We start from the raw sequence: 26,281 nt of genomic DNA, 5'->3' as shown, positions 1-26,281 counted from the left end.
CTCGATTGTATCACTTCTTGCTTGATTTAATCTCGTGTTGTTTTGTACAGTGACGTGCTGTACAGGTTTGCTGCCTGAAAGCAGGAGGCTACGCCATCCAGCCTAGGTGTGCCGCCGGCCGTATCCTCGAGGTTTCTGTGAGCGCGCTCTGTGACGTTCGCACCACAACAGAATCACATAACGACGCATTTCTCAGAACGCAGCCCGCCGTGACGCAGAGCACGTCTGTGTGTTGTCACACATCATTGCTGGGCGAAGTTAGCACTCTGTGTGACTCCGCCGTGGAAGGACACCTAGCAGCTTGCCCCTGGACCTCTGCTCAATTCAGCTCTATGTACCTCTTCCCTTGGCTGATTTTAATCTGCATCTTCTCACTGTAATGAACCATAACCATGAATATAATGGCTTTCCTGAGTTCTATGAGCCTTTCTGATGAATTATCATTAGAGAGTGGTCTTGAAAACCCCTGAACTTGGAGTGGGTGTCAAAAGCAAGGGTGGTCTTGGAAATTGCTGAACCTTGCAGTACGACATTAGCGCCTCCCTCACTGGGTGTCAAGAGGCGATGCCTGTAAAACTCTCAGCACAGGGACCTGACCCAGAATAAGTGTTCAGCAAGTCTGTGCAATTCCCCTTGTGTCTTCTGTTTGCTGCGCAGAGATGCTGGAGTTCACCTGCCCGGGCTGAAATCTCAGCTCTCCTACTCGCCGCCGAGGGAGCTGAGACAAGTCGCTCCCTCCCCCGGACTTTGATTTCTTCATCTAAAGATCGTGCTGTCGTAAGGATAAGTTCATAGATCCTGGAAAGCAGGCCTGGCACGTGACACATGCTCCGTGCGCTGGTTTTTACTACTGAAACGAGTGTTGATCTCTTGAGTCAGAGGACCCCCGGCCCGGCCCCCATCCGGGTACCAGCACTTGGCCTCCCAGAATCTCATTTTCTTGTTGAGAGGGTGAGAGACTGAAGCCCAGGCTTCCACAGAAGGCTTTCTCGCTTCAGAAGTTACCCAATATCACCAAGCTGCTTATCAGCCTGCTCGGTAGGGAGAGGCCCGAAGCCTGATGCAAGCCATAAAAACATGATTTATTCACCTGTCAGAAACGTCCAGTGCAGGGCTTGGCCTGGCCTTGTTTGACCTGCCAGGGAGGATCCATGGGAATGCCACAGGTCGAACACAAGACAAATGACCCTGCGGGAAAGAAGGGACAGCCAAGGGGGAGGGCGTCATCCACCACCAGCTGTTGCTGATCTCCCTTTCTTCCTTCAGTCCACTATATATTTTTTGAAGTGCCTACCCCGCACAGTGACCAAGACGGGGAAAAACTCTCCCGAAAACAAGGAAAGAAATACATGAACAAACTAATCTCAGATGAGGATCCAGCTCTGAAGAAAATAAAACAGAGCAGCGAGATACAAAATGTTTGCATTGGGGAAGGTCGGTGTTAAAAAAAATAATTTTAAAAAAAGATATCATGACTTTCATTGAGATAAAAAAAAAAATGAACCTGTATTAAAGATTTTATTTCACTCATTATGAATGAGGGAACCGGGTAGGTGTCACAACCCGTTCAAAGGAGAAATCAAAGAACAGACGCATTTCAGATGAGGAATGTTGAAATGGATTTGCAAATAGACGGGAAATGCTGATTCCACAGAGGGAGACGGAAGTCAATCGAACAGCCCCTAACTCGATTTGTTTGCACATCCAAAGACATGAGCTGTTTGCATTGCTTTGGGTTCTCTACTACTTAGAGTACTATAGAACAGCTCGGAGGCCGTGAAAGTCTGGAATCGGATGGCAGAAAGGGTGTCCTCTAAACAATGCAATTTTCCACTGGAGACACGCAGTCTTTTTTTTTTTTTTTTTTGCTTATTCCAAATTTCCTTATGTCAGGTCGGATGTTACTGAGAGGTGACCTCTGAGCAGAGATGGTAGGCCAAGGTGTCCCACGCAAAGATCTAGGGAGGGGCGTCCCTGCAGAGGGAACCATAGATGCAAAGATCCCAAAGTAGGGAAAGAGGTTGGTGTGATTAAGGAACCAAAGGTCAGTGGGGCTGGAGCCAGTGATGAGGGGGCAAATGTCGGGCACGAGGGGAGAGGGGCAGGCAGGGGCCACAGTCAAAAAGTACAGGCTAAGATTTTATCCTAAGAACTAAGAGGAGCCTGGAGAACCCTGGGCAAGGAAGGGCCAGGGTCTCACTTATGTTTTAAAAATATATTTCTGGCTACTGAGACTGTAGCTATTTAAAAATGACGGCAGGCAAGTGCCTTAACATCTCAGGAAGAAATTTTCCTTAGGAAAGTTCAGGAAACAATCCTGGAGCCGGAAGCTGGCAAGAAGGACTGACAATAATAAGGAGAAATATCAGGATATGATGCAGGGAGAAAGCTCCACCCCTGAGCAGGAATGACATTCATTAGACCACTTTGGGGACCTAAAGACACCTCCCCTCGATGACACCCAGGGATTCCACATTCCAGTAGAAATGCGAGCACGTGGGCACCAAAACTCAGGCCCAAGAGTATTGCCCACGACACTATTATCTCCTAAAACCGTAAACTGCTCAAATTCCCATCCGTGGTAGAACGGATACAGCGGTCTATTCATCCAATGGACCGTCTACCGTGAATGAAGGAAGGAGCGACCGATAAGTGCGACATGGATGAATCTCAGAAACACTTTGCTGAGTGAAAGAAGCCAGACGTAGAGAGTACGTACTCTTCGGTGACATCTGTAGGAAGTTCAGAAGCAAACAAAGCTAGGATTTGGGTTTGCAAATCCAGAGAGTGGTTGGTTACCTTTGGGGAGGAAGGCAAAAGTAATGAGTGATTGGGAAGAAGGGCTTTCTGAGGGGCTGGTGTTTTATTTCTCGTCCTGGGAGGTATCATAGAGACGTTCGCTTTGGAGCAATGTGTTTTCAATAGAAAACTGGGTGTTGACTAGTGCAGGCTTCAGGATTATTTTACTCTATGCACCTTGCAGCATCTTTGAGCTATTTTAGAACTCCAGAAGTTGTTGAATACACTGATCATAATGCAAATGATTCTCGTCCAGGAAAATGCGCATCGTGTCCGGTGAAATTGCAGGCGGTTACTGACCTACGGATACCAATCAATTCCGAATCGATTAAGCTAGTTCATTCCAGCATTCCCGCCCGCCTCTGTGTATCTGCTCTTGATTCTCCTTTGAAGCTATTGTAACATCGTACTGGTTCCCTCGTTAGTGAATGAGTTAAATAAAACCTCTGACACGCGTTCACTTTATATTTGTATGGAAATCGCCATTATATCCTTTCTTTAAAAAACGCCCCTTTCACGCGATCTGTTTTTTCTGTATGTGTCTTAGACTTCAATTTTAAAATGTTAAAAAAAAAAAAAAGTTCGATTTAAAAGGGCAGGAAAGGGCGCTGTTGTTTCGTCTAAGGCTGCTGTCATCAAGCCCTTGAATTCTTGGGTGGGACATGGTGGGCCAACTGCCAAGGACCACGGTCCCGCAGAATGGTGGAGATGACAGGCCGATTCCACTACCCGCCCCTCCGCCCCCGCTCCGCCCCCCTGCCCGGAATCCGGTTCAGCCCGCAGCCTTAGGGAGGGAGAGGCTGAGCGCCGTCGCCTAACCCATTCACCTGGACCAAACTCAGCCCCAAGCTAGCAGGCAGGCTAGTCCCACTCCCCACCTCAATCCCCCGCCCCTGCAGGCACACCCCACCCCACTCCGCCCCCAGCTCATGGGATGCTAACCTGCTGTGGGCTTCCCCAGTTCCCAGCAGAGGGGAGCGCTATTATTATTTGATTAATTCACAAAACAAAGACCTGGCGGGGGCAACTGGGCTTGAAGGAAGGTTCTTGAAGGGCGTGTAAATCTGCACCTAGAGGAGGAATGAACCAGGGAGGAGGAAGTGGTTCCCTGGCATTTAGGACCCTCCTCGCAGTGAGGGGGATTCCTGCCTCTGCCATCATATTAAAGGACCTTGCAAGAGGTGGGGCGGGGGGGGGGCAGAGAATGAGTGATGGATGATCACCCCTCCTTCGGTATCTGCTCCAATACTCCTCCTTGAGCTCCTGAGATCAATGGATTGTTAGGAGAAAGATGTGGGTTTGGGTTTTGTACCCTCACTTCTGCAAGCAGGCTGAGGGGCCCCCTGAACCTAGGAGGAATGACATTTCATCCCTCAAGCTCAGTTCCTGCCCCCCCACACACACACCCCACGGCTGCTTCTATGAGAAGAGAGTGGGACCCAGGGGCTGAAGCGGAACTGGCTGTGGGTGGAGGCGGGGGAGGGGCGAGATCGGCCTCTGCCTCTCCTCCCCTCCCCCACTCAGCTTCCCCTCGCTTTCATTGTCTTCAGACTTAAAACCTCACAAAACTTGCAACAAAAGCCCCGTGGTGACTTGCCAAAACCCCTAGGGAAGTCGCAACAACCAGCTATTGTCGACGTTCAAGCCAGCCCTCAAAGGCTTCACTTCCCGCTCCCAGGAGCTTTTCAGAGCGATTCTTAAAAGTGGACCTCGGCTGAGGAAGGAGGCGGCAGTTCTGTTGCTCAGGAAAGTGAGATTGTTTTCCGTACGCTTCCAAATTCGATAGCTCGTGACCAGAACCCCCTGTCATTGGAAAACTTGAAATCAAACGTCTCTTCGTGAACGTGAACCCTAATTTGTTTTAAGAAAAACGAGGAGTGTTCTATTTTCTCCCAACGGTCTGAAAACCCTTCACATGTCGGAATGACTCAAATTCTGGGAGCCCCCGAGGATAGTGGGAGTGACTATGGCCGGTCATCACCCCAGAAGGCCATCTCCACCCACAGCAACCCCAGACCTGGTCAAGCCTCACGCATTTAGCTTCCTGTCCACTTAGATGTGAGGTTTCAGGATTCTGATGGAAAATATTTGGTTTCTGCTTCAAGGGATGTGGGGATACACACACACACTCTCTCTCTCTCTCTCTCTCTCTCTCTCTCTGCACTGGCCTCTCTCGCAATTTCCACCATGGCCAGGTAAGACCTATATGGATGGCCCGGATAAGGGACACTCACAAGACAACTGCCAGGGAGCCCCACACCCTCAGGTCCAGCAGCTCTCTCCCATCCTGGACGAATTTATCTGGAAGCAGATCCAAGGGCATAAATGAAAGATTAGCCTCTGCCTTTTCCCTCCAGTGCAGCTCTCTAGGGTCACTCAGGTACCAGAGAGCACAGGTAGGCTCAGCATCTCTCTACTCCCTCCTGCCCACCTTTGGTGAGATTAACTGCTTTGGTCCTGAAAGCTCCTAATCAGAATAGTGATCACAAAGGTGACAATAGATTCATTGTGCTGAAAGGAAGCCCAAACCTCAGTCTGTACGAGAAGACTGTAGGGGAGGGGGAAAAAAGTCTCCCTAGACCCTCTCAGGATTTCCGGCTGGGTCTGCACATTAAACTGATAAAGACAGAAGAACCTACGCATTTCCAAGACAGGAGGCTTCGTGAGAGAATGGTGACCTGAAGAAGGGTCAAGGCTGAGTGTGTCTATGCTGGTTTGATGGACAGCAGCAAGGTGTGATAGGGCAAAGAGGTGTAAGGTATGTAGAGAACTGAGGTTCATTCAGATTCTTTTCGGAGAAAAGCCTGCTCCTTCCTCCAGGTACTAGGAGGGCACTCACTGCTCAAGTGATCTGCTTCACCTGGAGGAAGGTACTAGGAGGGCACTTTCTAGTACCTTCCTCCAGGTACTAGAGGGAAGGTCGGAGTCCTTCCTGCTTCTGCCGTTTTCTCAAACTCCTTCAGCTCAAACAGTCCACGTGCCAAGGCGAGATATTTTGGGGTAGCACGTCTTGAGCCCCGTCAGCTGCCTCTGGGCTGAATGAAGGAAAGAAGCTGAGAAGCCAAGCTTAACTTGAGGAACAGTCATGCTGTCGTGAGCCGGCTTCCCAGAAGCCTCTGCGGGGCCCCTCTGGGCAGAGTCCGAAGGGAGCTGAGAGCAGCCACCCCAGCTGGCTGAGGCTTGGAGGGTTCCTGAGACAATGGATGGCGAATTTCTGAATGAACCAGCTGAGGAGAGAGAAGTCATGAACAGAGGAGGGAAGTGAACTGACTTGGGATTTTTAAAGGAGCACAGTGGCTGCCGGGTTGAGAATAGCCTGGAAGAGAGCGAGGGGAGCGGAAGGGCAGCTGAGAGCCTAATACTACCGTCCGCTCGGAGACAGGTGTCTCAAGCACACACCCGGCTCCTCCCACCTCCCTGTAGTGCCTTTTCCTGGAGTCTGCACTCGGTTCTACCTAGTTGCTACACTCTATAAGGCTCGGCTAAGGTATTGTTCTCCAAGCTTCTGGGGACTGACATTGCATGCCCGTATCCTGCTGTTAGATATTTTCAAAGCACCTGATGCTTGCTTTAGTGCCACAAAGCGAAGCTGCAAGTAAGAGTGGAAAGAAGAACCAGATCTGAGGTTGGGAGACTCACCCTGGCCCCACTTCTGCTGCTGACCAGCTTAGGCAAATCACCTCACTTCCCTGTGCTTGCCTCTCCACACCTGCTGTTATGGGCGGAGTTGCGTCTTCCCCAAATTCATGCATCGAAGTCCTAACCTGCAGCATCTCAGAATGTGCCCTTATCTGGAGATAGTCTGTACAGAGGTAATCAAGTCCAGACGAGGTCATTAGGGGGCACCCTACCTGAATCTGACGGCTGTCCTTTGAAGAGGAAGTTAGGACACAAACACAGGTAGAGGGAAGACCGTGAGAAGACACAGGGAGAAGACAGCCACCCACAAGCCGAGGAGAGAGACCTTAAAGAAAGCAGCCTTGCCACCACCTTGATCTCAGACTTCCGGACCCCAGAACCGTGAAAAAATAAATTGCTGTTGTTTTAGCCACCCGGTCTGTGGTTCTTTGCTATGGTGGCCCCAGGAGACTAATACACCTGCAGAATGAGAAAACGAGGCCTGAGGACCCCATGGTTCTTAATACCCCTTGCAAGTAAAAAATATATGACGTGATTCTAACTATTCTGTTTTATCCGTATGTGTGCCTCCCCCTGCCCCCCGCGGAGAGCTGCCATCGGTGAAAGTCAAGGAAACTCTAAATCGCAGCAGAGTGCTGGGCACGTAGTTCACGCTTAGTGAATGAAGGAAGAGGAAAGAACAGGACAGAAGGAACAGGAAGTCCCTTAGTTCTGTGAAATATGGTGCCCGTTCATTCAACAAACGTTCACTGAGCACCCACCATGTGCCAGGCCCTGTTCAAAGTGCTGGGGTCACGGCAGTGAGCAGGAACTCTCTTTCCTGGCCCCATATGGAGGTGACATTCTAGTATGGGGGGAGTGGGGCGACACGCCATAAACACTAGTATCTGATATTACTAGTCGGTCAGCCCCAACTACTTATCAAACAGCTGCTTTGTGCCAGGAACTGCCCCAGAGGTGAACGAGGCCACCTTGTTTCAGCTGCAGCCCCAATCAGCCACTCTGTTAGTTGCCCAGGTTACCATAACAAAGCACTACAAACTCGGTGACTCAAAATAACAGAGCTAGATACTCACAGTTCTGGAGGCCAGAAGCCCAAACCGAGGCGTCAGTAAGGCCATGCTCTCTCTGAAGGCCCTAGGGAACGATGCCTCCTTCCTTCTAGTTTCCAGTGGTTGCCAGCAGCAACCTGGCGTTCCTTGGCTTGTAGATATATCAGTCCAGTCTCTGCCTCCATCTTCCCATGGTGTTCTTCTTGTGCGCCTCTGGTCCAAATTTCCCTCTTCTTATAAGATTACCAACCATCCGGTTAGTACCCACCCTAATCCAGAATGACCCCCTTCTACCTTAATTACACCTGCCAAGACCCTATTTTATACAAGATCTCCTTCGCAAGTACCAGGAGTTTGAACCTATCTTTTTGAGGGACACGAGGCAATGCATAGCAGCCACCATCTTGCTTTGCCCACTTAGAGGGAGCAAGACCGGCAGAATTTAAAGGTCAGGAATATACCTTACCACTCTATTCTTGGAATCCAATCAATTCTGTTAATCTTTTCTTTTTTTAACTGAGCAGGAAGAAAATGATCCCAGCTACATCAAAATTTGGGGGTCTTGGGATAACAACAATTTTTTAACTTATATCTCTCCCCTTGATTAGCATTTCATTATGATCATTTTCAAATACGCAGAAAAGTCAGAAGTGTACGACGAACCACTTAGAATCTGCTTGGAGTAGATCAACTGCTCCATCTGTTTTGGGTTATTTCTCTCTTTAACTCATCCCTCTGTTAACCAACGTTCCTTTAGTCCCATGATGCTCTGGATGTATCATGAACCGCCTGAGAAGACATGGGGTTGGAATCCGGGACCCATGGCGCATGAAGGCTTGTGGTCACCAGGGTCTGTTCACACGGAGATGAAAGGCCCTCGTGACGCCCAACAGAAGCAAAGAAGAGCAGAACACACAGCTGGCTAAAGCCTCACAGAGACTCCTGAGGGCGCCCGAGGGGTCTGGAGGCTGGAGGCCAGGCCCTCTTCAGAAGGCCTCACACAGGAATGCCGAGGCCAGGGCACAGCTCCCTCAACTCAGAGAACCTGCAAGGACCGCGCCCAAGCTCATGTTTAAACCCGAAAAAGAGAAGAGGAAACGGGAATGGAAAAACAGGTTTTCTTCCCTGTTTTGATAATTTAAACCTCATTCCTCCTACACATTACTACACACACCTCTATAAACACCCTTACAAACGTGCCCTACATACACAACCTTACACACAACACACACCTTACACACAGTAGGGGCACCTGTCTTGGCTAATCTTAGAGAAAGCAGCTTCATTGGCATTTTTCAGTTGAGCTCAAATTTCATTTCTTCATTTGGGAAAAATCACATTTTCAAAATTGCTTTTATTCGATAGATCGGAAGCCCTGGGAATCGGCCGAATCGCAGCCCCGACGTGGTTGCACCGTGGTTTTATTTATTAACACCCACCGTTTATTGCAAATGAGAAATTGTGAAATCCTTTTTGAGCTAAAGGCTCTTCTACCTACTAAGCCAGTTTTTCAAAAGCAGAAACCACGGACCCACTCATGCTTTTCCTTTGATAGTTAGAGGTCAAAGATTAATAAAATATGTTAACTTCAGTGTCAAGCTTGTAAGGCATTTACAATTCTCCCAGCTCTGTGAGATCTGGCACCATCATTACCACTTTATAGATGAGGAAACCGATATTTAACCAAATGACTACCAGGCAGAGATCTCTGAAGATTCTTTTATGTGCATCACTACTTTTGAATTCGGGAGTGAAGTGACCTACTGCCATCTAATTCCTAATAAAGCACTGCTCCGGTTACTACATCATACATTTTCTTAATATTTTGGTAAACGAGTTTTGATGTAACTTTTTTCCGTAAGTCACCTTTTTTATTATTGTCACTTGGGGTAAGATAAACAACACAAAATTTACGATCTTAACCATTTTAAGTGAACAGTTTAGTGGCGTAAAGTACATTCGTGTAACCACCGTCCATCTCCAGAACTTTCCATCTTGCAAAACTGAAAATTTGTCCCGCATTAAACAATAACTCCGCAATCTCACCTCCACCCACCCCCTGGCATCCACCATTTCTGTATCTAGGAATTTGATTACTCCGGGGACCTCATATAAGTGGAATCATACAGTATTTATCTTTTTGTGACTGGCTCATTTCACTTAGCATGATGTCCTCAAGGTTCATCCATGCTGTAGTGTGTGTCAGAATCTCCTTTTTTAAGGCTGGATAATATTCCATTGTATGTATATGCCACATTTTTTTTTATTTGTTCATCCACTGATGGACACTTGGGTTGAATATAATTAGTTCTCTTTGTAATCCCATGTATTTTATTATATACATTAAAAAGTATTATTTTGAGAAGGGGTCTGTAGGCCTCAGTGACCACCAGAGGGATCCATATGAAATACACCAAAGGTGAAGAAGCCCTGTGAGACAGTCAGAAATGGTCTCAGGGAGGTTAAGACACTTGCTTGAGGTCACCCAGATGGAGGTCAAGCCAGCTCAGTCAGACTCCAGAGCCTGCCTGTACAGTATGACTTCCTTTTCATTGTGAATGACTTAGATCTGGTTTTAATGGTCATCTGGGGTTTCCCAGGTGGGCCCTCCCGGGGCACCGTGAAGGAAACAAAGCTATCGCACATCCCCACGCCGAAGCCCAGGGTTGTGGGAGGAAGGCCTAGCACCTTCTCCACTCCCAGGCAGCACCCACCACGCCCAGGCTTTCACTCTGCCTCTGTCAGACCCCCTAATGAGGACCCCAGGACCACTGTGAGACCCACGGGTACCTCTGGACACTTTTTAATGCCTCTGAACCACCAAATCTGGGACTGTGGAGAGTTTACACTCTGTTATATTCCCAAGTCTGTGAACACACAGCTGGAATACCCTCACCCTCACCTTCACTGGCTGGAAGACAGCAATGATGCCCAAACCCTGTATGCGGACAATCACGCGCTTTACTCCTGATGTAAACTTTTGAGCCCTGTCATTACGCTACTCCAGCAGAATTTCCCTCTGAAAAAGCTAAGTAGTGGCATTATTTATGTCTGTGTCATGGGAGACCCTCCGGAAAATGCTAAACTCTGCCATTACCACATAATGATTCTTTTCCCCCTTCTCATGAGCACTGACAGGGTTAATAGCAGTAGCTACTATTTGCTGGCATCATCTATGTGCCAGACACTTTAGTTCTCTAGCAAGCCTACGTGGCAGGGGCCGGTGCTGCTCCCATTTTACAGAGGAGGAAATAGAGGTCCAGAGTGGTTAGCGATTTGTAAGAAGGCACGTGGCTGGCAAGTGGCTTGAACTTTGACCCCAGGTGGTCTACATGAGGTACATCATGCCAAGATCTGTGTGTCCCCTTGCGAGAACACAAGCCTCAAAGTGGCAACAAGGGAGGAAAGCATGTCAACGTTCGCCAATTTCTTTGTTAAAACTTTTTTTCCGTCTTGTTTAGAAGGTAGACTAGATTGATTTCAGAAAAGCACATCAACAGTGAAGAGCCCAGATTCTTGAAATATTCAAATTCACTAGATACCAGAGAAATGCAAATTAAAACAACATCATGAGAGAACATTTTACACTCATCAGAACGGCAAAAAATTAGAAGGATGGAAATGAGAGAGGTGGAATGTTGGCAAAACTGTGCAGAGAGGCAGCAGAGGAAGGAGCTGGGAGCCCAGGTGCCACAAGCAGCTTGGTGTGAAGCTCACACCCCGCCCTGGCATTTCTGAGCCGGTTCCCTTATCTGGAAAACAGAGACATTATTTACACTATAGAAGTGCTGTGAGGGCGCCGACAGCTGTTGACCCTGAGTGCCGAGTAAGGACTCCATGAAGGCAGCACCGGAACTGTACGCCCCCAAAGGACAGGGACTTTGCTCCTTCGCTGGATTCTCAGTGCCTAGGATAACTCAGCACTTAGTGGATGAAGCACTCAGTTAATATTTGTTGAATAAATGAATGCACTTATGAATGGTATGGGGAGAAGGGGACATCTCAGCGCTGTTGATGGAATGTCAAATAATGAAAAATTGAAAAATCTTGGAAATTGTGACAAGACAGAAGGAAACAATCTCACTTAGGTGGATCTCAGAGAAGTTTTCCCTCTGGATTCCCGGGTAAGCCAGGGGACAAACCAGGGACATTCACAGGGGAACAAGTAAGTCAATGTGGGAGAGTCACACAGTAGAACACTCTGCAGCAGCCGGAAGCAGTCATCCAGAGCAGGGCTGGCAAACCTTTCTGTAAAAGGCCAGATAATAAACATTTTAGGCTTTTCGAGGACAGGGTCTCTGTCGCAGCCTTAGATGGTGTGCAAATGAATGGGCGTGGCTGTTCCAACAAAACTATTTATGGAAGCCGAAATTTGAACTTCATGTAATTTTTATGTATTGCAAAATATTATTCTTCTTTTGATTCCCTCCCCCACCCCCCAACCATTTAAAAACCTTAGCTTACAGGCTGTACAAAACCTGCCGTGGCCCGGATCTGGCCCTCGGGCTGTAGTTTGCAGATCCGGGTTTAGTTGTATACCTACACCTTGGACACATTCTAAAAACAATGAACAAAGCCGGTGATCCTCGGCAGGATAAGGGTTAAAGAGAGATGACCATACATCCTAGTTTTCCAGGAACAGACTAATTTACCCCAAGTTGTCCCGGTAATAAATAGCCTCACTTTCACTCTCAAAATTTCCAGATTGGGTGATAAATTACATGCAACCCCCGCCCCCAAAGTTAAACCATCATTCTCTTTTTATAAATTAAAAATATGTGTTCACTAGTGTACTCTCGACGTCTCGAGCAGGGATCAGCAATGCAATTTTTTTTCCTGTATAGGGCTGGATAGTAAATATTTTAGGCCTCGTGCCATAGGATCTGCTGATGCAACCTGAGAACAGCCATAGACAATTCAGAAGTGAGCGTGGCTGAGCGCCACTAACGATTGTGATGGACGCGGAAATTTGAACGTCCTGTAAATTTCACGTATCACCAAATATTCTTCTTCTGATTTTTTTCGACTAATTAAATGTGTAAAAAAGCATTTTTAGTTTGTGAGTTGTACAAAATCTGGCAACGGGCCAGATTTGGTGTGCGGGCTGAAGTTTGTCCAACCCTGGTCTGGAACTGACACCTGGCACGATGACAGATGCTGCGTAAACGTCCGGCTGAGTACACGCACAGAACGACTGCGCGTGTTTGCCAAGGACACGTGTAGCTGGAAGGACAGAGAAACACCTAAGCGAGGGGCTCGGAGGGAGATGGGAGGGAGTAGAGACTGGGAGTAGATGGGGAAGAGAGACTCCGCCCAGACTCAGGAGGATCAGGACCTGTAAACTGAGGAGGGTAATAAACTCAGCTCAGCTCCCGAAACCCAAAAAGGGAAAAGAAAAACAGAAAAAGAGAGGACTCTGCAGCCAGAGGGCTTGGATTGGAAATCCTGCAGCTGCTCTCACTATCTGGTGCCCTCAGACCAGTTCAGCCTCTCGAAAGTTCCTTGTCATATGGAACGAAATACTGGATAGCACCCACTCCACAGGGCTGTTATGAGGATTGAATGAATCCAAAGTGCTTGGAACGGTGTCCAGCACTTAGCAAATGGTCAATAAATGTTATACGTCGCGGTTGTTTTCTATAAAGAATAGAGAGAAACTTGCTCCCCAGGGTTCCAAATAAGGTGACTGATTAGGAGTGATTAAGACTATAAGCTCAGGAGCCAAGAACCCCAGCTTGGCCACGTACTGACTGTGTGACCGTGGCCAAGGTACGTGGCCTCTCCGTGCCTCAGTTTCCTCAGCTGGGAAAAGCTGATAATAATAGTACTTGTCTCAAAGCGTTGAGGTAAGAATTAAATTACTCTAAACAGAGTCTAGCATATAAGTGCTCATTTAAATGAATCTGTTATTAGTCTTGACCCAATTTCTGTCCCACATGATGTAATACTAGGAGTCAGAACAACAATTCCCTGTGAAATACTCCAAAAGGTCCAGAGCATTGGACTGTGGACTTTGAGCAAAGATTCTGTTGCTCGAGATTCATGAAAGACCATAACAAACAAACAAACAAACATAAAATAATTATTTTGATGAAATAGACATAACTTCGTGTGCGAGAAAAATATCAAGGAAACTATCATTAATATCCTCAAAGGCTTCAATAAAAGTGCAACCTCCATGAAAAAAGAACAGTTGCTCTGATCAAAAAGAAATCAGAGAATAAGAAAGTCCTTTTGGAAAATAAAAACATAGATGCTACAATAAAAATCGAATAGGATCGAAGGTACAATTGGAGAAATTTCACGGAAAATAGAACAAAAGGGACAACTTGCACAACAGAAGAAAACTAATTTTTTTTTAAATGGTGGGTCATTGCAAAAGGGTCGAGAGTGAACTAGTAGGATTTTCTGAAGGAGGAAACCAAGAAAAGTGGGAAAGAAATTGTCGGAGTAATAACATAACAAACTTTTCCAGAATTGAAGGACAAGAATATCCAGAATAAAAAGATCACCATATACCCAGAACCATAACGAAAAAAGATCTTCAGGAAAACAAAGTCGTCATCTTGAACTTCAGAATGTAGGGGATAAAGAGATTAGGAAAGATTCCAGAGAGAACATGCGAATCACGTGAATGACCAAGAACGCAGTGGACGTCTCAAAAGCAACATGAGAAGCGTAGAGGGCAGTGAAAACATAACTTCAAAGTGCTGGGGAAAGTGACTTTCACCCTAAAATTCTGTATGCGTGAGCTGAAAACCTTCACTGATCGTAATAAGAAATCAAAGATAATCTCTAAAATAGATAAATCAAAATATTGTGGAAAGGACATGATTTCAAAATACGTAGATGAATCCATAAGAAACAACGAAAAGAGTGGTTACCTCGAAAAGGATTAAGAAGGGGTTTGGGAGAATGAGGGACTACAGTTTTTTGTTATTAGTGTTTTTGCACTAATTGGCTTTTTACAAAAATAAAATTTTAAATCTAAGACCTAGGAAAAATAGGGGAGGTGTATCTTAATTTCTGCAGGTTATAAGACACTTAGATTAGAAGAAAAGTAAATCATGATGAAATAAAAATAGCTAGCCTGGGTATTATATTTTTTACCTTTCAAAAATGCTTGTGACAACCAGTGTAGCGACCAGCTCAGATTCTAGTTTCTCAATGCTTTTTTTTTTTTGACTGAAAGGAACCAGTTCGGAAGAGGAATGGCTGATTCGAGGTGAGCCTGGAACATCTTGCGCCAGAAAGCAAGAACATACTCAAAGACTAACAGGGACACATCGAAAGGACCCAAAGCCAGTTTCAAGGGTTTCCCCAAGCTGTAGTTAGGACAGTTTGATCATTAAAAACACTAATGACTATAACCTATTGCAAAACATTGAATACATAAAATCCAAGAGCTCATAGTGATTATTCAAAAGTAAAATAAATTTGTTACCATTGGAAGAGACTATTATGTCAACCTATTCCGAAAATGGATAAAAAGTTAAGCTTGTAGGGGAAACTGGATGGAGTTCAATCCCAGTTCATGAAAGAAAGTTCCTCCTTACAAAAGCATGTAGAAGGAATGATAGTATTTTAAAATTTGCTATTTTGCAACCCCCAAGGCATCAGGCAAGGATCATCAGTGAATACTAAAACCATTAAGTGAAGTGTTATAGGGAAACGGGTATTTGCCTTTACCAAAGCCTCATCCAGGGATTACTTGCAAATTGCAAAGAGGGAAAATACACTTTTTCTGTGAAGGGATCTGGTGGCCATGAACTTAACCAAGAGATCAAATTTAGCATCACTGAAAATGAGACAGCCAGGCATTGTGTGTTCCTTATGGGGTGCAATGGGACATATGTGGCTTCACCTACAAAGTGTTCTGGCCATTATGTCTAACCTGAATGTGACCATATGCAGGAAAAATAGGCAAGAGAGGAGGGAGCTAAGTGATGCCAGAAGTAGCCAGTTAGATAAATCCAGAATATATAACACTCTACAAACTATCTGGCCCAATTTCTTTAAAAAGCAAGTATCTTGGATGGGGAGATTATTTTAGATTTAAAAATATATAATAACCAAATGCAATACGTGAAAGTTAATTGGATCTTAGTTCAAGAAAACAGCTGTGAAGACATTTTGGGGAACAACTGTGGAAATTTGAATATGGACTGAATATTAGGTGATATTAGGAAATAATTGTTAATTTTCTTGGGTGTGATAATGGTATTATGGGTTTGTAGGAGAATGTCCTAGGAGAATGTTCTTAGGTGATGCAGGATGAAGCATTTAGGGGTGAAGTGTTGGGACAATTGTAACTTACTCTGAAAGGACCCAGCAAAAAGTAGAGATAACTGTAAGAGATAGATATAAAAAACAAATATGGCAAGATAGTAACAATTGCTGCATCTAGGTAATGGCTCTGTTGATGTTCATTACACTGCTGTTCAATTTTCCTATAGTTTGAAATTTTTCAAAATAAAGTTTAAAAATTAATTGTTGAAGAAATAATAGAACGAGAAATCTCCATTTTGTAACCATTCTAGAAATAACTAATTAGGTCAGGGTCATCAAAACCACTGGGTGAAAATGCAAAGACAAACAAGATTTGAGATAGTCTCAGTGCATCTATTAGTAGATTATTAATTAGTTCCAAAAAGGGGAAATGGTAATTTACAGGAGTGAATAGCAGCAGACCCCCTACCTCAACTAGGAGATAAAGGCTGATATCATCAGCAATGGGGTCGACAGACATCCCACGTCCCTGATGTGTGACGCAGGGAGGACATGACATTTCTTCTGTGGTATTCTTGCTGAACATTTATAAACTGCATTATATCAATGTTTAAATTCCTAAATTTGATAATAGTATGGTACTGTGATATATATATTATTATTATTTGATGTGTCTATAAAATAATAATAATAATAAGAGAGTGAGAGTGGTAAAGCAAATATGACAAAATGTTATCAGTTGATGAATCTGAATAAAAAGTACACGGGAGTTCTTTCTACTGTCTGTGCAATTCTATCATAAATTATAAATTATTCAGAGAAAAAAAATTTTAGAAAAATCTAAATTAGACCTAGACCAGCTGGGGAGGCAGCTCCTAATTTTGGTAGGACCTAAAAACAGGGATTAAGAGAAAATTAAATCTTGATAAAATAAAGTGACTTTTATTTAAATATCTTTATTGCCTCGGTATTTCTGTTTTCACGAGTGCTTGTTCACTTTATGGAGCTGGCAGAGCTGGGATCCAAGGGAGGTGCCAGAAGTTGAGGAGGTATGTCCAAGTGACCGGGTTGCAAACAGGGACCCGTTTGCAGATGCTCTGGTTCTCTGTCCAGTACCTTTTCTTTCCAGTTGAGAATCTTCATCTTTATTCTGGAAGCCAGCCCCCTCCCTCAGAGAGCTGTTGGGGAACCCCTCAGTCCCTCAGCATCTGCCCAGCACTGGCACCCACGTGCTTTATGCCTCCTGGGACTGTTTTCTAATTGTTCTCTGTTCCCGCTCCCACCTGGATACAGACTCCTCCAACCAGGTTGTGGCTGGCTCTCGATATCCTCGTCTGTCTTTACACTATAGCTTTAGCACAGAGCTGGATATGGCGTAAGAGCTCAGTAAATCCTTTCTGATCCATTATCTTCAGAAAGCATTTAATAAATCCTCGGAAGAGAGGAGATGGACGAGAACAGATATTTTTTGGCCCTCTAATAACCTTCGGGCTTAATATGTAAGGAATATGAACAAACAAGCAAACAAACCAAGGGAACTTACAAAACACACTTCAAATGAGTAGAATTTTGACAATCAGCACTGTAAAGCCGAACTCCAGAGATATACTCAGCTAAAAGTGGGGGAACTCTTGTCCAGCCTCCTAGCTTTATTGATTCTCTTCCTGAAGGAGTAACTTACCATCATCAAGACTATGTTTGTTGATCTTCCCAACTCCCCTGCAAACTTCTGGGGGGAAGGGACAGCCTTTGTGGGTTTGTCCCTGTGTGACCTTTCTCCAGTTTCTGCATACCCATCTCTGCCCACTTGCAGCAGGCATCTAAGGTCCCATAGAGCTGCCTACACTAAATGCCTCAGTCTCACTCAATCTTGTCGCAGAGTGTGGCCCAGGGAAGCAGAGCTTCAGGGTCTGAAAAACCTGGAAGAGCAGTTTATGGGTTAGGTAACATTCTTGGGCAAGTGTGTGACCTCAGGCAAGTCACACAGACTCCAAGCCTCGGTTTCTTCTTCTGCAAAATGGAGATAATAAAAATGACTTCACCCCCAAAATGACTGGGTGGATGAGATGACACAGACCTCCCTACTTCATCCAGTGTTTTGAAACGTGAGTGACCATCAGGGGCTATCTGTCCAGCCTGGTCCCCTGTATGCAGGGCTACCCCTGAGGGTAAGGGTCATTCATTCCATCTGCCTCCACTCCCTCCTCCCTCTCTCTCCAAATTGGTTCAGGCATAATCTTGTTAACATGAACAGCAGACATCAGAGATGGACTTACAGGACTCAATACTGATTCCCTAGGAGGCTATAAGAAGCAGGAGATATTTACTACAGAGCCAGATGGCTGGGTTCAAATCCCAGCTCCACCATTTCCTAGCCCTGTGATTTGGGCAGGGTTACTTAATCTCTGTGCCTCAGTTTCCTCATTTATAAAACAGGAATGATGAAACGATGGCACCTACCTTATAGGGTTGTCGTGAGGATTAAATGAATTAATGCATAAATATAGAGCACTTGGGTATTAATGCATTTCATTGAAGCTGATACACCAATATACTACGAAATTAAAATTGCTGCCAGTTAAACCAGGACACATCATCAGTGGATCTGGAACTGAGATCTCATGTTGATTTTAGAAATGTGAAACAAGAGATGTGTCTTAACACAGATGAAGGACACTATTATTATTGTTGTTGTTGTTGTTGTTATTATTGTTGTTGCTATTATTATTATTGTTGTTGCTGTTGCTGTTGTTGTTATTATTAGAGACCTGGAGCTGGACTATGTTAGCTTTAGGGTTAGGTTCCAATCTCAGGTCCACCACTTACTACCTGGGTGACATTATGCGAGACACTTAACCTCTCTGTGACTGTCTCCTCATCTGTAGTGCGGATGGATGCTATCAGTAGTACCTGCCACACAAGACTGTTGGGGCAATTAAATATGAGTACAGTGCTTAGAATGCACCTGGTACGTGGTAGGCGCTATTATTTAAAACAAAGTTATTCTTTCCAGGTGTGGAGCATGGCTGGGGGGAGTAGAGAACGCACCCAGCTGGCTTTTTAGACAAAGGGCCCTGGCCTCCCTTGACCTCCCAAGATGCGGGAAGATCTGGAGCGCCCGGGACTCCCCCGCGTCCCGCCCCCTCCGGCCCCGCCCAACCCCACCGGTCCCCATCCCACCTTTCTTAGATCCAGCCCCTGCGCTCATCTCGCGCACTTTAAAAGTGCGCGAGCTCCGGCCGAGACCCCGGGCCGGCGGTTGGTTGGACGGAACCATCTGTTACGCTACGTGGGGGGAGTTAAACGCTCGCGCATCCAAATGTTCCCTACTTTTAGCTTTTCAGGCTAAGGTGCTGGTCTTATTTTAGCCTTTAAATCCTCCCCGTGTGCTCAGGCTACGAAGAGGGAGTGCTAAGCCTCTGGGGAGAGAGCTGATGTGTCTCCGTGCGGCGCCCTCCCCCTGCCGACTGGGAGCCGGTGGGAGAGGACGACGGCCGGCGAGGGGAGGAGGCGGCCCTAGCGCCATTTTGTGGGAGCGAAGCGGTAGCTGGGCTGCTCCTGGATCCCTGGCTGCTCGAGTCTCCGTGTCGGGCTTCCTAGCAGCAGCCTAGCGGGTGAGTCGCGGACGCTTCTCCCTGGGGACGCCCTGTGTGCCTCGGCTCCGGCAGTGGGCGGCCTCAGGCGTACGCAGCGGCTTCGGCTCCCTCCCCAGGAAGGGGACCGTGGGACCCGGCCTGCTTCGTCCCGCCCGAGCGGGCTCGCGGGGGAGCATCGTTGGGGCCTGGCGCGGGGTGGCAGGCGGCGCCGAAGCAGGGACGCCGGGCCCGCGGTGTCGTGCATACTGAGGCGGAGGTTTGGCCTGGCGTCCGGCCTGGGCCATGCTTTGTGCTTTCGGTACTTTGCACTGTGGGGGACGCTGTCAGCCTAGGCCTAGTGCCCCTGCGGCCCCACCCCGAGCTGCGCTTAAAAACTCCTCCCTCGGTCGTCACGCATTGGCTTATGGGAGATGGCGGCCCGCGTCGCGAAGGACCTGTCGCCGCTGTCCTTGAGGCTCAAGTTTGGAGAGCCCCCGGAAGCCCCCAAATGAGAAACAGGAACTTTTTTCGTGGTCTCTGACCTGGGTCGCTGCTCCTATTCAGTCCTCATAATTGTCTGCATCGGTGTTTAGGGAAACCACTTTGACACCGCTTTCACCACACACACGTCTCAACCTGCTTAGGTTCTCCCGGGCCCTCAGGATTTTTTACTTTCTAGTGTATATATCACGGTTGTGATAAGATAATTACTTGTTTGCTGTCTCTCTTGCTTACCTCCTCCTCTCTCCCAGCCCCTTGTAACCAGCATGCCACCCCGGATTAATTGGTTTCCCAGTTAACAGTTGCAGCACCAGATGCATATAGTAGGCACTCAGCAAATGTTTATTGATTGAATTGGCAAGGCATCACATTTTGCTAGGAATCACTATCTTTGCCGCCTCCTTTTTCAGGGGTAGCTGATACGTATAAGAATCCAAACAGGCAGAATTTTTTCTAGAAGTCATAGAACACTGGCAGGGTAGTGGTATTAATCAGCTGATTATAAGGAAACAATTCCTTTGACACGAGCGTTGGTCATTCATATCTCTTTTCCATTTAAGAAAAATAAAAGATGTCTGAATATATTCGGGTAACTGAAGACGAGAATGATGAACCCATCGAAATACCATCAGAAGACGATGGGACAGTACTGCTTTCCACAGTTACAGCTCAGTTTCCAGGGGCCTGTGGGCTGCGCTACAGGAATCCAGTGTCTCAGTGTATGAGAGGTGTCCGGCTGGTGGAAGGAATTCTGCATGCCCCGGATGCTGGCTGGGGAAATCTGGTATATGTTGTCAACTATCCCAAAGGTTTGTTCCCACTTGTTTTTGCAATAACGCTAAAGTGTCGTCGGAGATTGTGGCCTGTTTTCATGATGAAACATCTGTAACCCAGGTGTTTTTTTGAATGTTACTATTAGACTAGTTTGGAAGACTGGTAGTTTAAGTTAGTGAAAACTGGAAATTACAGATTATTTTTTAAGAGAAAAACTGTTAAAATAGCTGAACGGATGTTGCCATGTTGTTTAGATAATGATGTATCAGTGTAGGTTCATCAGTTGTGATCAATGTATCACCATGATGGGGATTTTGATGTTGGGGAAACTGCATATGTGGAGGAAGGAGGTGTATAGGGACTCTCTACCTGCCTTTCAATTTTGCTGTGAACCTAAAACCACTCTAAAGAATAAAATCTGTTTTTAAAAATGTCATTTAGCTACTTTATCCTTCCAAGTACTGATTTTTTAAAAATGAACTAAGATTTTTATTACTAAATTAATGTGAGTTGTTGAAAGTTTGGAAAAGAAAAATAAAATTAAAATCACAAATCCACAGCTAAAAAGAAAGTTGCTGATATTTTTGTCATATAGCCTTTAAGTTATGAGCAAATACATTTAATAGGCAAAAGGATAGTAATCACACTATTTTTGTAACCTTTTTTCCTCCTCCATAATGTATTTTAAAGTCAAAGCGGAGTTTTTCTTTTGATATACACCTTTTGAGAGGGGAGAATGTACGAGTATAATCTTTAGATATTAGGAAACCAGAGGTGAGAGTCCCTGGTTTGCACCAGAAAAACACCTTAGCCACTTCGTCAATCCCTTAGTCTGTCCTTGAGAGTTAACATCACTCTGCCAAGAGTTTTCAGGGTCTTACTGTTCTTAGAGTCTTTTTGCTTTTCATTTTTAGATGTAGGAGGCGGTGTGTTTTAAGTAGTATTAAATGAAGAATTCTAAAAGGTTTCTGCTCATTTTGTTTAGATAACAAAAGAAAAATGGATGAGACAGATGCTTCATCAGCAGTGAAAGTGAAAAGAGCAGTCCAGAAAACATCTGATTTAATAGTGTTGGGTCTCCCATGGAAAACAACTGAACAAGATCTAAAAGAATATTTTAGTACTTTTGGAGAAGTTCTTATGGTTCAGGTAAACTTCGATTTCATTTAACAGAGTTTATTTCTTATAAACGAGCATCCAGAATTCCTGTTATAGTGACACTGTTCTTCGTGTTCAGAAAGTATTTAATATTTGTTATATATATACATAGGGGATGCTACACTTGATCTTAGCCAAAAGGCCGAGAAGCGATTAGCGGATGCTGAAAAGAAATTTGGCTTACACTGTTTTCCTTTGTGCATGTGCCGTATATTTTTGCCTTTGCTATTGTAAAATCGTGTTGCAAAAAGACTTAAGGGAAGGAGGTGACATTAGCTTTTTTTCTTTCTAGCTTATATTGATGGGAGATTTAAAAACCTTTTCTGCTTGTCCATTTAAGATTTGTGAACATTAGATTTAGTTTTTCTTTGCATTATAAAACATTTCGTTCAAATTCTATTATGAAGATGAGTTTTTGTTCTGCTAGTAACGGAATCTACATTCAACATTAATCTTCCTCTTGCTTTTACCTGAATAGCGACTTGGTTTAAGTTTGAATCAAGCCGCTGCGTCCAATTGATGCCATTTGTGTTGTTAAGGAATTCTCATCTGGTATGTGTGGGGGGGGCGTGTGTGTGAGTAAATGTAAATGATTTTTTCCTAGGTCAAGAAAGATATTAAAACTGGTCATTCAAAAGGCTTTGGCTTTGTTCGATTTACGGAATATGAAACCCAGGTGAAAGTAATGTCACAGCGACATATGATAGATGGGCGATGGTGTGACTGTAAACTTCCTAATTCTAAGGTACTTTGCTATTTCTTCTGCTTTGGAAACTTGCTGACAAACTTCCTTAGAAGACACTGTGGAACATTAAATACTGTTGGATCTTTTGCCTCCTTAAAGCCTTAGGACCTTAATGCATACTGAATATTTTATGATTGTTTGAAATATTTAGTTTATTACCCCCTTAAACTAAACTAAAACTGTTCGTTTTATTATTTTCTCTTGTTATTTTTAGCAAGTTGACCATTTCTTACATAGTTACGTGTTAAAACGTAATCAGAGTACATTAATCTTGTTACAAAGGTCTGATTTGTTCTAAGCAAGCAAGACTGGCTTATTTGGAACATTATCGTTTTTGCCAGGGCATTGCTTAGTCATTGACTTTTCTAGATTGAAATATACTTTTATGAACTTTAAACTTTAAAACTTTGTTCTTCGTCAAAGTCTTAACGAGAAGTGCTGATGCAAAAAAAAAAGGAAGCGTACCTACTTTTTAATGACTCCCGTAATATAAAAGGCCAGTAAGGTGTTGTTACATAATGCCCTTTCCATTGCTCATTAAATATTTCTGATGTTTTTCCTTCCTTTTAATTTGACCAGCAAAGCCCAGATGAACCTTTGAGAAGCAGAAAGGTGTTCGTTGGGCGTTGTACGGAGGACATGACTGCTGATGAGTTGCAGCAGTTCTTCTGCCAGTATGGAGAAGTGGTAGATGTCTTCATTCCCAAACCATTCAGGGCTTTTGCCTTTGTTACATTTGCAGATGATCAGGTATTTTCCTCTTTAATAATTTTGTCCCAGCTAATTAGGTAATTTTTTTTTGTACTTTTCCCATCCAGCTAATTGTCATCCTTAGCTAAGATTTCTGACTTGGTAAGCTGTGGGGTGTGTGGGCCTAGATATTTGTGATAAATGCTTTAGTATTTTTCAGTACGTGGTGTTTAACTGGGAGTGAGTGTTCTATACCTTTAGAAAGTAAACTGAAAACCCTCTGCTGCTATTACTAAAGCTAAAGGCTATTTTATGAGTTTTAAATAAGCGTTCATTATTTATTTTTCCTCCAGTTTAGCTAATGGCTTGACATCTAAGTTTTATTGCTACTTTGATGTGTGAGTCAGTGGTTTAGTTGCCCCTATTGACATCCCTTATTTTCTTGTAGGTTGCCCAGTCTCTTTGTGGAGAGGACTTGATCATTAAAGGAATCAGCGTACATATATCCAATGCTGAACCTAAGCACAATAGCAATAGACAGTTAGAGAGAAGTGGAAGATTCGGTGGTAATCCAGGTGGCTTTGGGAATCAGGGTGGATTTGGTAACAGTAGGGGGGGCGGAGCTGGCTTGGGAAACAATCAAGGTAGTAATATGGGTGGGGGGATGAACTTTGGTGCTTTTAGCATTAATCCAGCAATGATGGCTGCAGCCCAGGCAGCACTGCAGAGCAGCTGGGGTATGATGGGCATGCTAGCCAGTCAGCAGAATCAGTCAGGCCCATCAGGTAATAACCAAAGCCAAGGCAACATGCAGAGGGAGCCAAACCAGGCCTTTGGTTCTGGAAATAATTCTTATAGTGGTTCTAATTCAGGTGCAGCAATTGGTTGGGGATCAGCATCAAATGCAGGGTCAGGCAGTGGTTTTAATGGAGGCTTTGGCTCAAGCATGGATTCTAAACCTTCTAGCTGGGGAATGTAGACAGTGGGCGATGGTTGTATAGACTGGTGGGAATTCAAATTTTTCTAAACTCATGGTAAGTATATTGTAAAATACATATGTACTAAGAATTTTCAAAATTGGTTTGTTCAGTGTGGAGTATATTCAGCAGTATTTTTGACATTTTTCTTTAGAAAAAGAAGAAGAGCTAAAGGAATTTTATAAGTTTTGTTACATAAAGGGTTGAAATATTGAGTGTTTGAAAGTGAACTGCTGTTTGCCTGATTGGTAAACCAACACACTACAATTGATATCAGAAGGTTTCTCCTGTAATATTTTATCCCTGGACTTGTCAAGTGAATTCTTTGCATGTTCAAAATGGAAACCATTGATTAGAACTACATTGTTTTCTCCTTGTTTTAATTTGAACCCCACCGTATGGATTTTTTTCCTTAGGAAAAATCTCCGTTTTGGAGATCATGGTGTCACAGTGTTTGGTTCTTTTGTTTGTTTTTTAACACTTGTCTCCCTTCATATACAAAAGTACAATATGAAGCCTTCATTTAATCTCTGCAGTTCATCTCATTTCAAATGTTTATGGAAGAAGCACTTCATTGAAAGGAGTGCTGTAAATGCTCTGCCATAGGAATCCTTCCGCCTACATGCTTTCTCATTCAGGAATTTGTCATCACGCTGCACAGGCTGCGTCTTTGACGGTGGGTGTCCCATTTTTATCCGCTACTCTTTATTTCATGGAGTCGTATCAACGCTATGAACGCAAGGCTGTGATATGGAACCAGAAGGCTGTTTGAACTTTTGAAACCTTGTGTGGGATTGATGGTGGTGCCGAGGCATGAAAGGCGAGTATGAGCGAGAAAAGGAGAGCGCGTGCAGAGACTTGGTGGTGCATAATGGATATTTTTTAACTTGGCGCGATGTGTCTCTCAATCCTGTGGCTTTGGTGAGAGAGTGTGCAGAGAGCAATGATAGCAAATAATGTACGAATGTTTTTTGCATTCAAAGGACATCCACCTCTGTTGGAAGACTTTAAGTGAGTTTTGTTCTTAGATAACCCACGTTAGTTGAATGTGTTAAGTGAAACGATACTTGTATTTCCCCTACCCCTTTGTCAACTGCTGTGAATGCTGTATGGTGTGTGTTCTCTTCTGTTACTGACCTGTAAGTGTGGTAATGTGAACTGAAGCTGATGGGTTGAGAACATGGACTGAGCTTGTGGTGTGCTTTGCAGGAGTACTTGGAAGCAGAGTTCACCAGTGAGCTGGGGGTGTCTCAAAGAAGGGTGGAAGTTCTAATGTCTGTTAGCTACCCATAAGAATGCTGTTTGCTGCAGTTCTGTGTCCTGTGCTTGGATGCTTTTTATAAGAGTTGTCAATGTTGGAAATTCTTAAATAAAACTGATTTAAATAATATGTGTCTTTGTTTTGCAGCCCTGAATGCAAAGAATTCATAGCAGTTAATTCCCCTTTTTGACCCTTTTGAGATGGAACTTTCATAAAGTTTCTTGGCAATAGTTTATTTTGCTTCAAATAAACTTATTTGAAAAGTTGTCTCAAGTCAAATGGATTCATCACCTGTCATGCATTGACACCTGATACCCAGACTTAATTGCTATCTGTTCTTGCATTGTCCAAAGTGAAAAGTTTTTTTTTTCTTTTTAAATCTAGTTTTTAATAAGTCTGGGTGACCGCACCTAAAATGGTAAGCAGTACCCTCTAGCTTTTTCTTAGTGCCTCTGTGCATTTGGGTGATGTTTTATTTACATGGCTTGTATAAATCTCCATTGGGAAATCATGCCTTCTAAAAGGATTCTTCTTTGGGGGAGTGGGCAAACCAGTGTTAATTATTTTTAAATGCTTTGTAGCAAAGCATATCAGTTGAAAAGAAGGGGATATCAGCGCCTTTCTAGTTTGGGATTTGAAAAGTGGAATTAATTGCAATAGGGATAAAGTGGAAGAAACCACAAATTATCTTGTGCTCGAAATCCATTAAGAAGCTCCATAGCTTTGAGAACTAGCAGGGTGGGTTGTCTGTCTGTGGAAGTGTTAAGTGAAATGGGCTTTGTCTTCCAAAGGTGGGGGAAATACAGTCATGTTGAATAAAATCGTTTACAAAACTCAGATTAGATTCTCGCCATTGTTAAGTATGTAAAAGCAATAATATA

General features: G+C 44.4%; 1 protein-coding gene and 1 pseudogene across 1 annotated transcript; one reads left to right on the top strand and one right to left on the bottom strand.

The window, feature by feature from the left end:
• Positions 1–19,182: 19,182 nt before the first annotated feature.
• TARDBP (TAR DNA binding protein) lies at positions 19,183–25,529 on the top strand. The gene is made up of 6 exons (XM_039842246.1): positions 19,183–19,333; positions 20,356–20,604; positions 21,555–21,718; positions 22,332–22,472; positions 23,052–23,222; positions 23,611–25,529. Exons 2-6 carry the CDS (start codon positions 20,367–20,369, stop codon positions 24,139–24,141), a joined length of 1,245 nt encoding a protein of 414 aa, XP_039698180.1. The 5' UTR covers positions 19,183–19,333; positions 20,356–20,366; the 3' UTR covers positions 24,142–25,529.
• On the bottom strand, positions 21,805–21,881 carry LOC120585930 (uncharacterized; annotated as a pseudogene).
• Positions 25,530–26,281: the final 752 nt, after the last annotated feature.

The sequence above is a fragment of the Pteropus medius genome, unplaced genomic scaffold (genome assembly GCF_902729225.1).
Source record: "Pteropus medius unplaced genomic scaffold, Ma_sr-lr_union100, whole genome shotgun sequence".
NCBI lineage: Eukaryota > Metazoa > Chordata > Mammalia > Chiroptera > Pteropodidae > Pteropus > Pteropus medius.
This window is presented reverse-complemented; position numbering and strand designations above follow the sequence as displayed.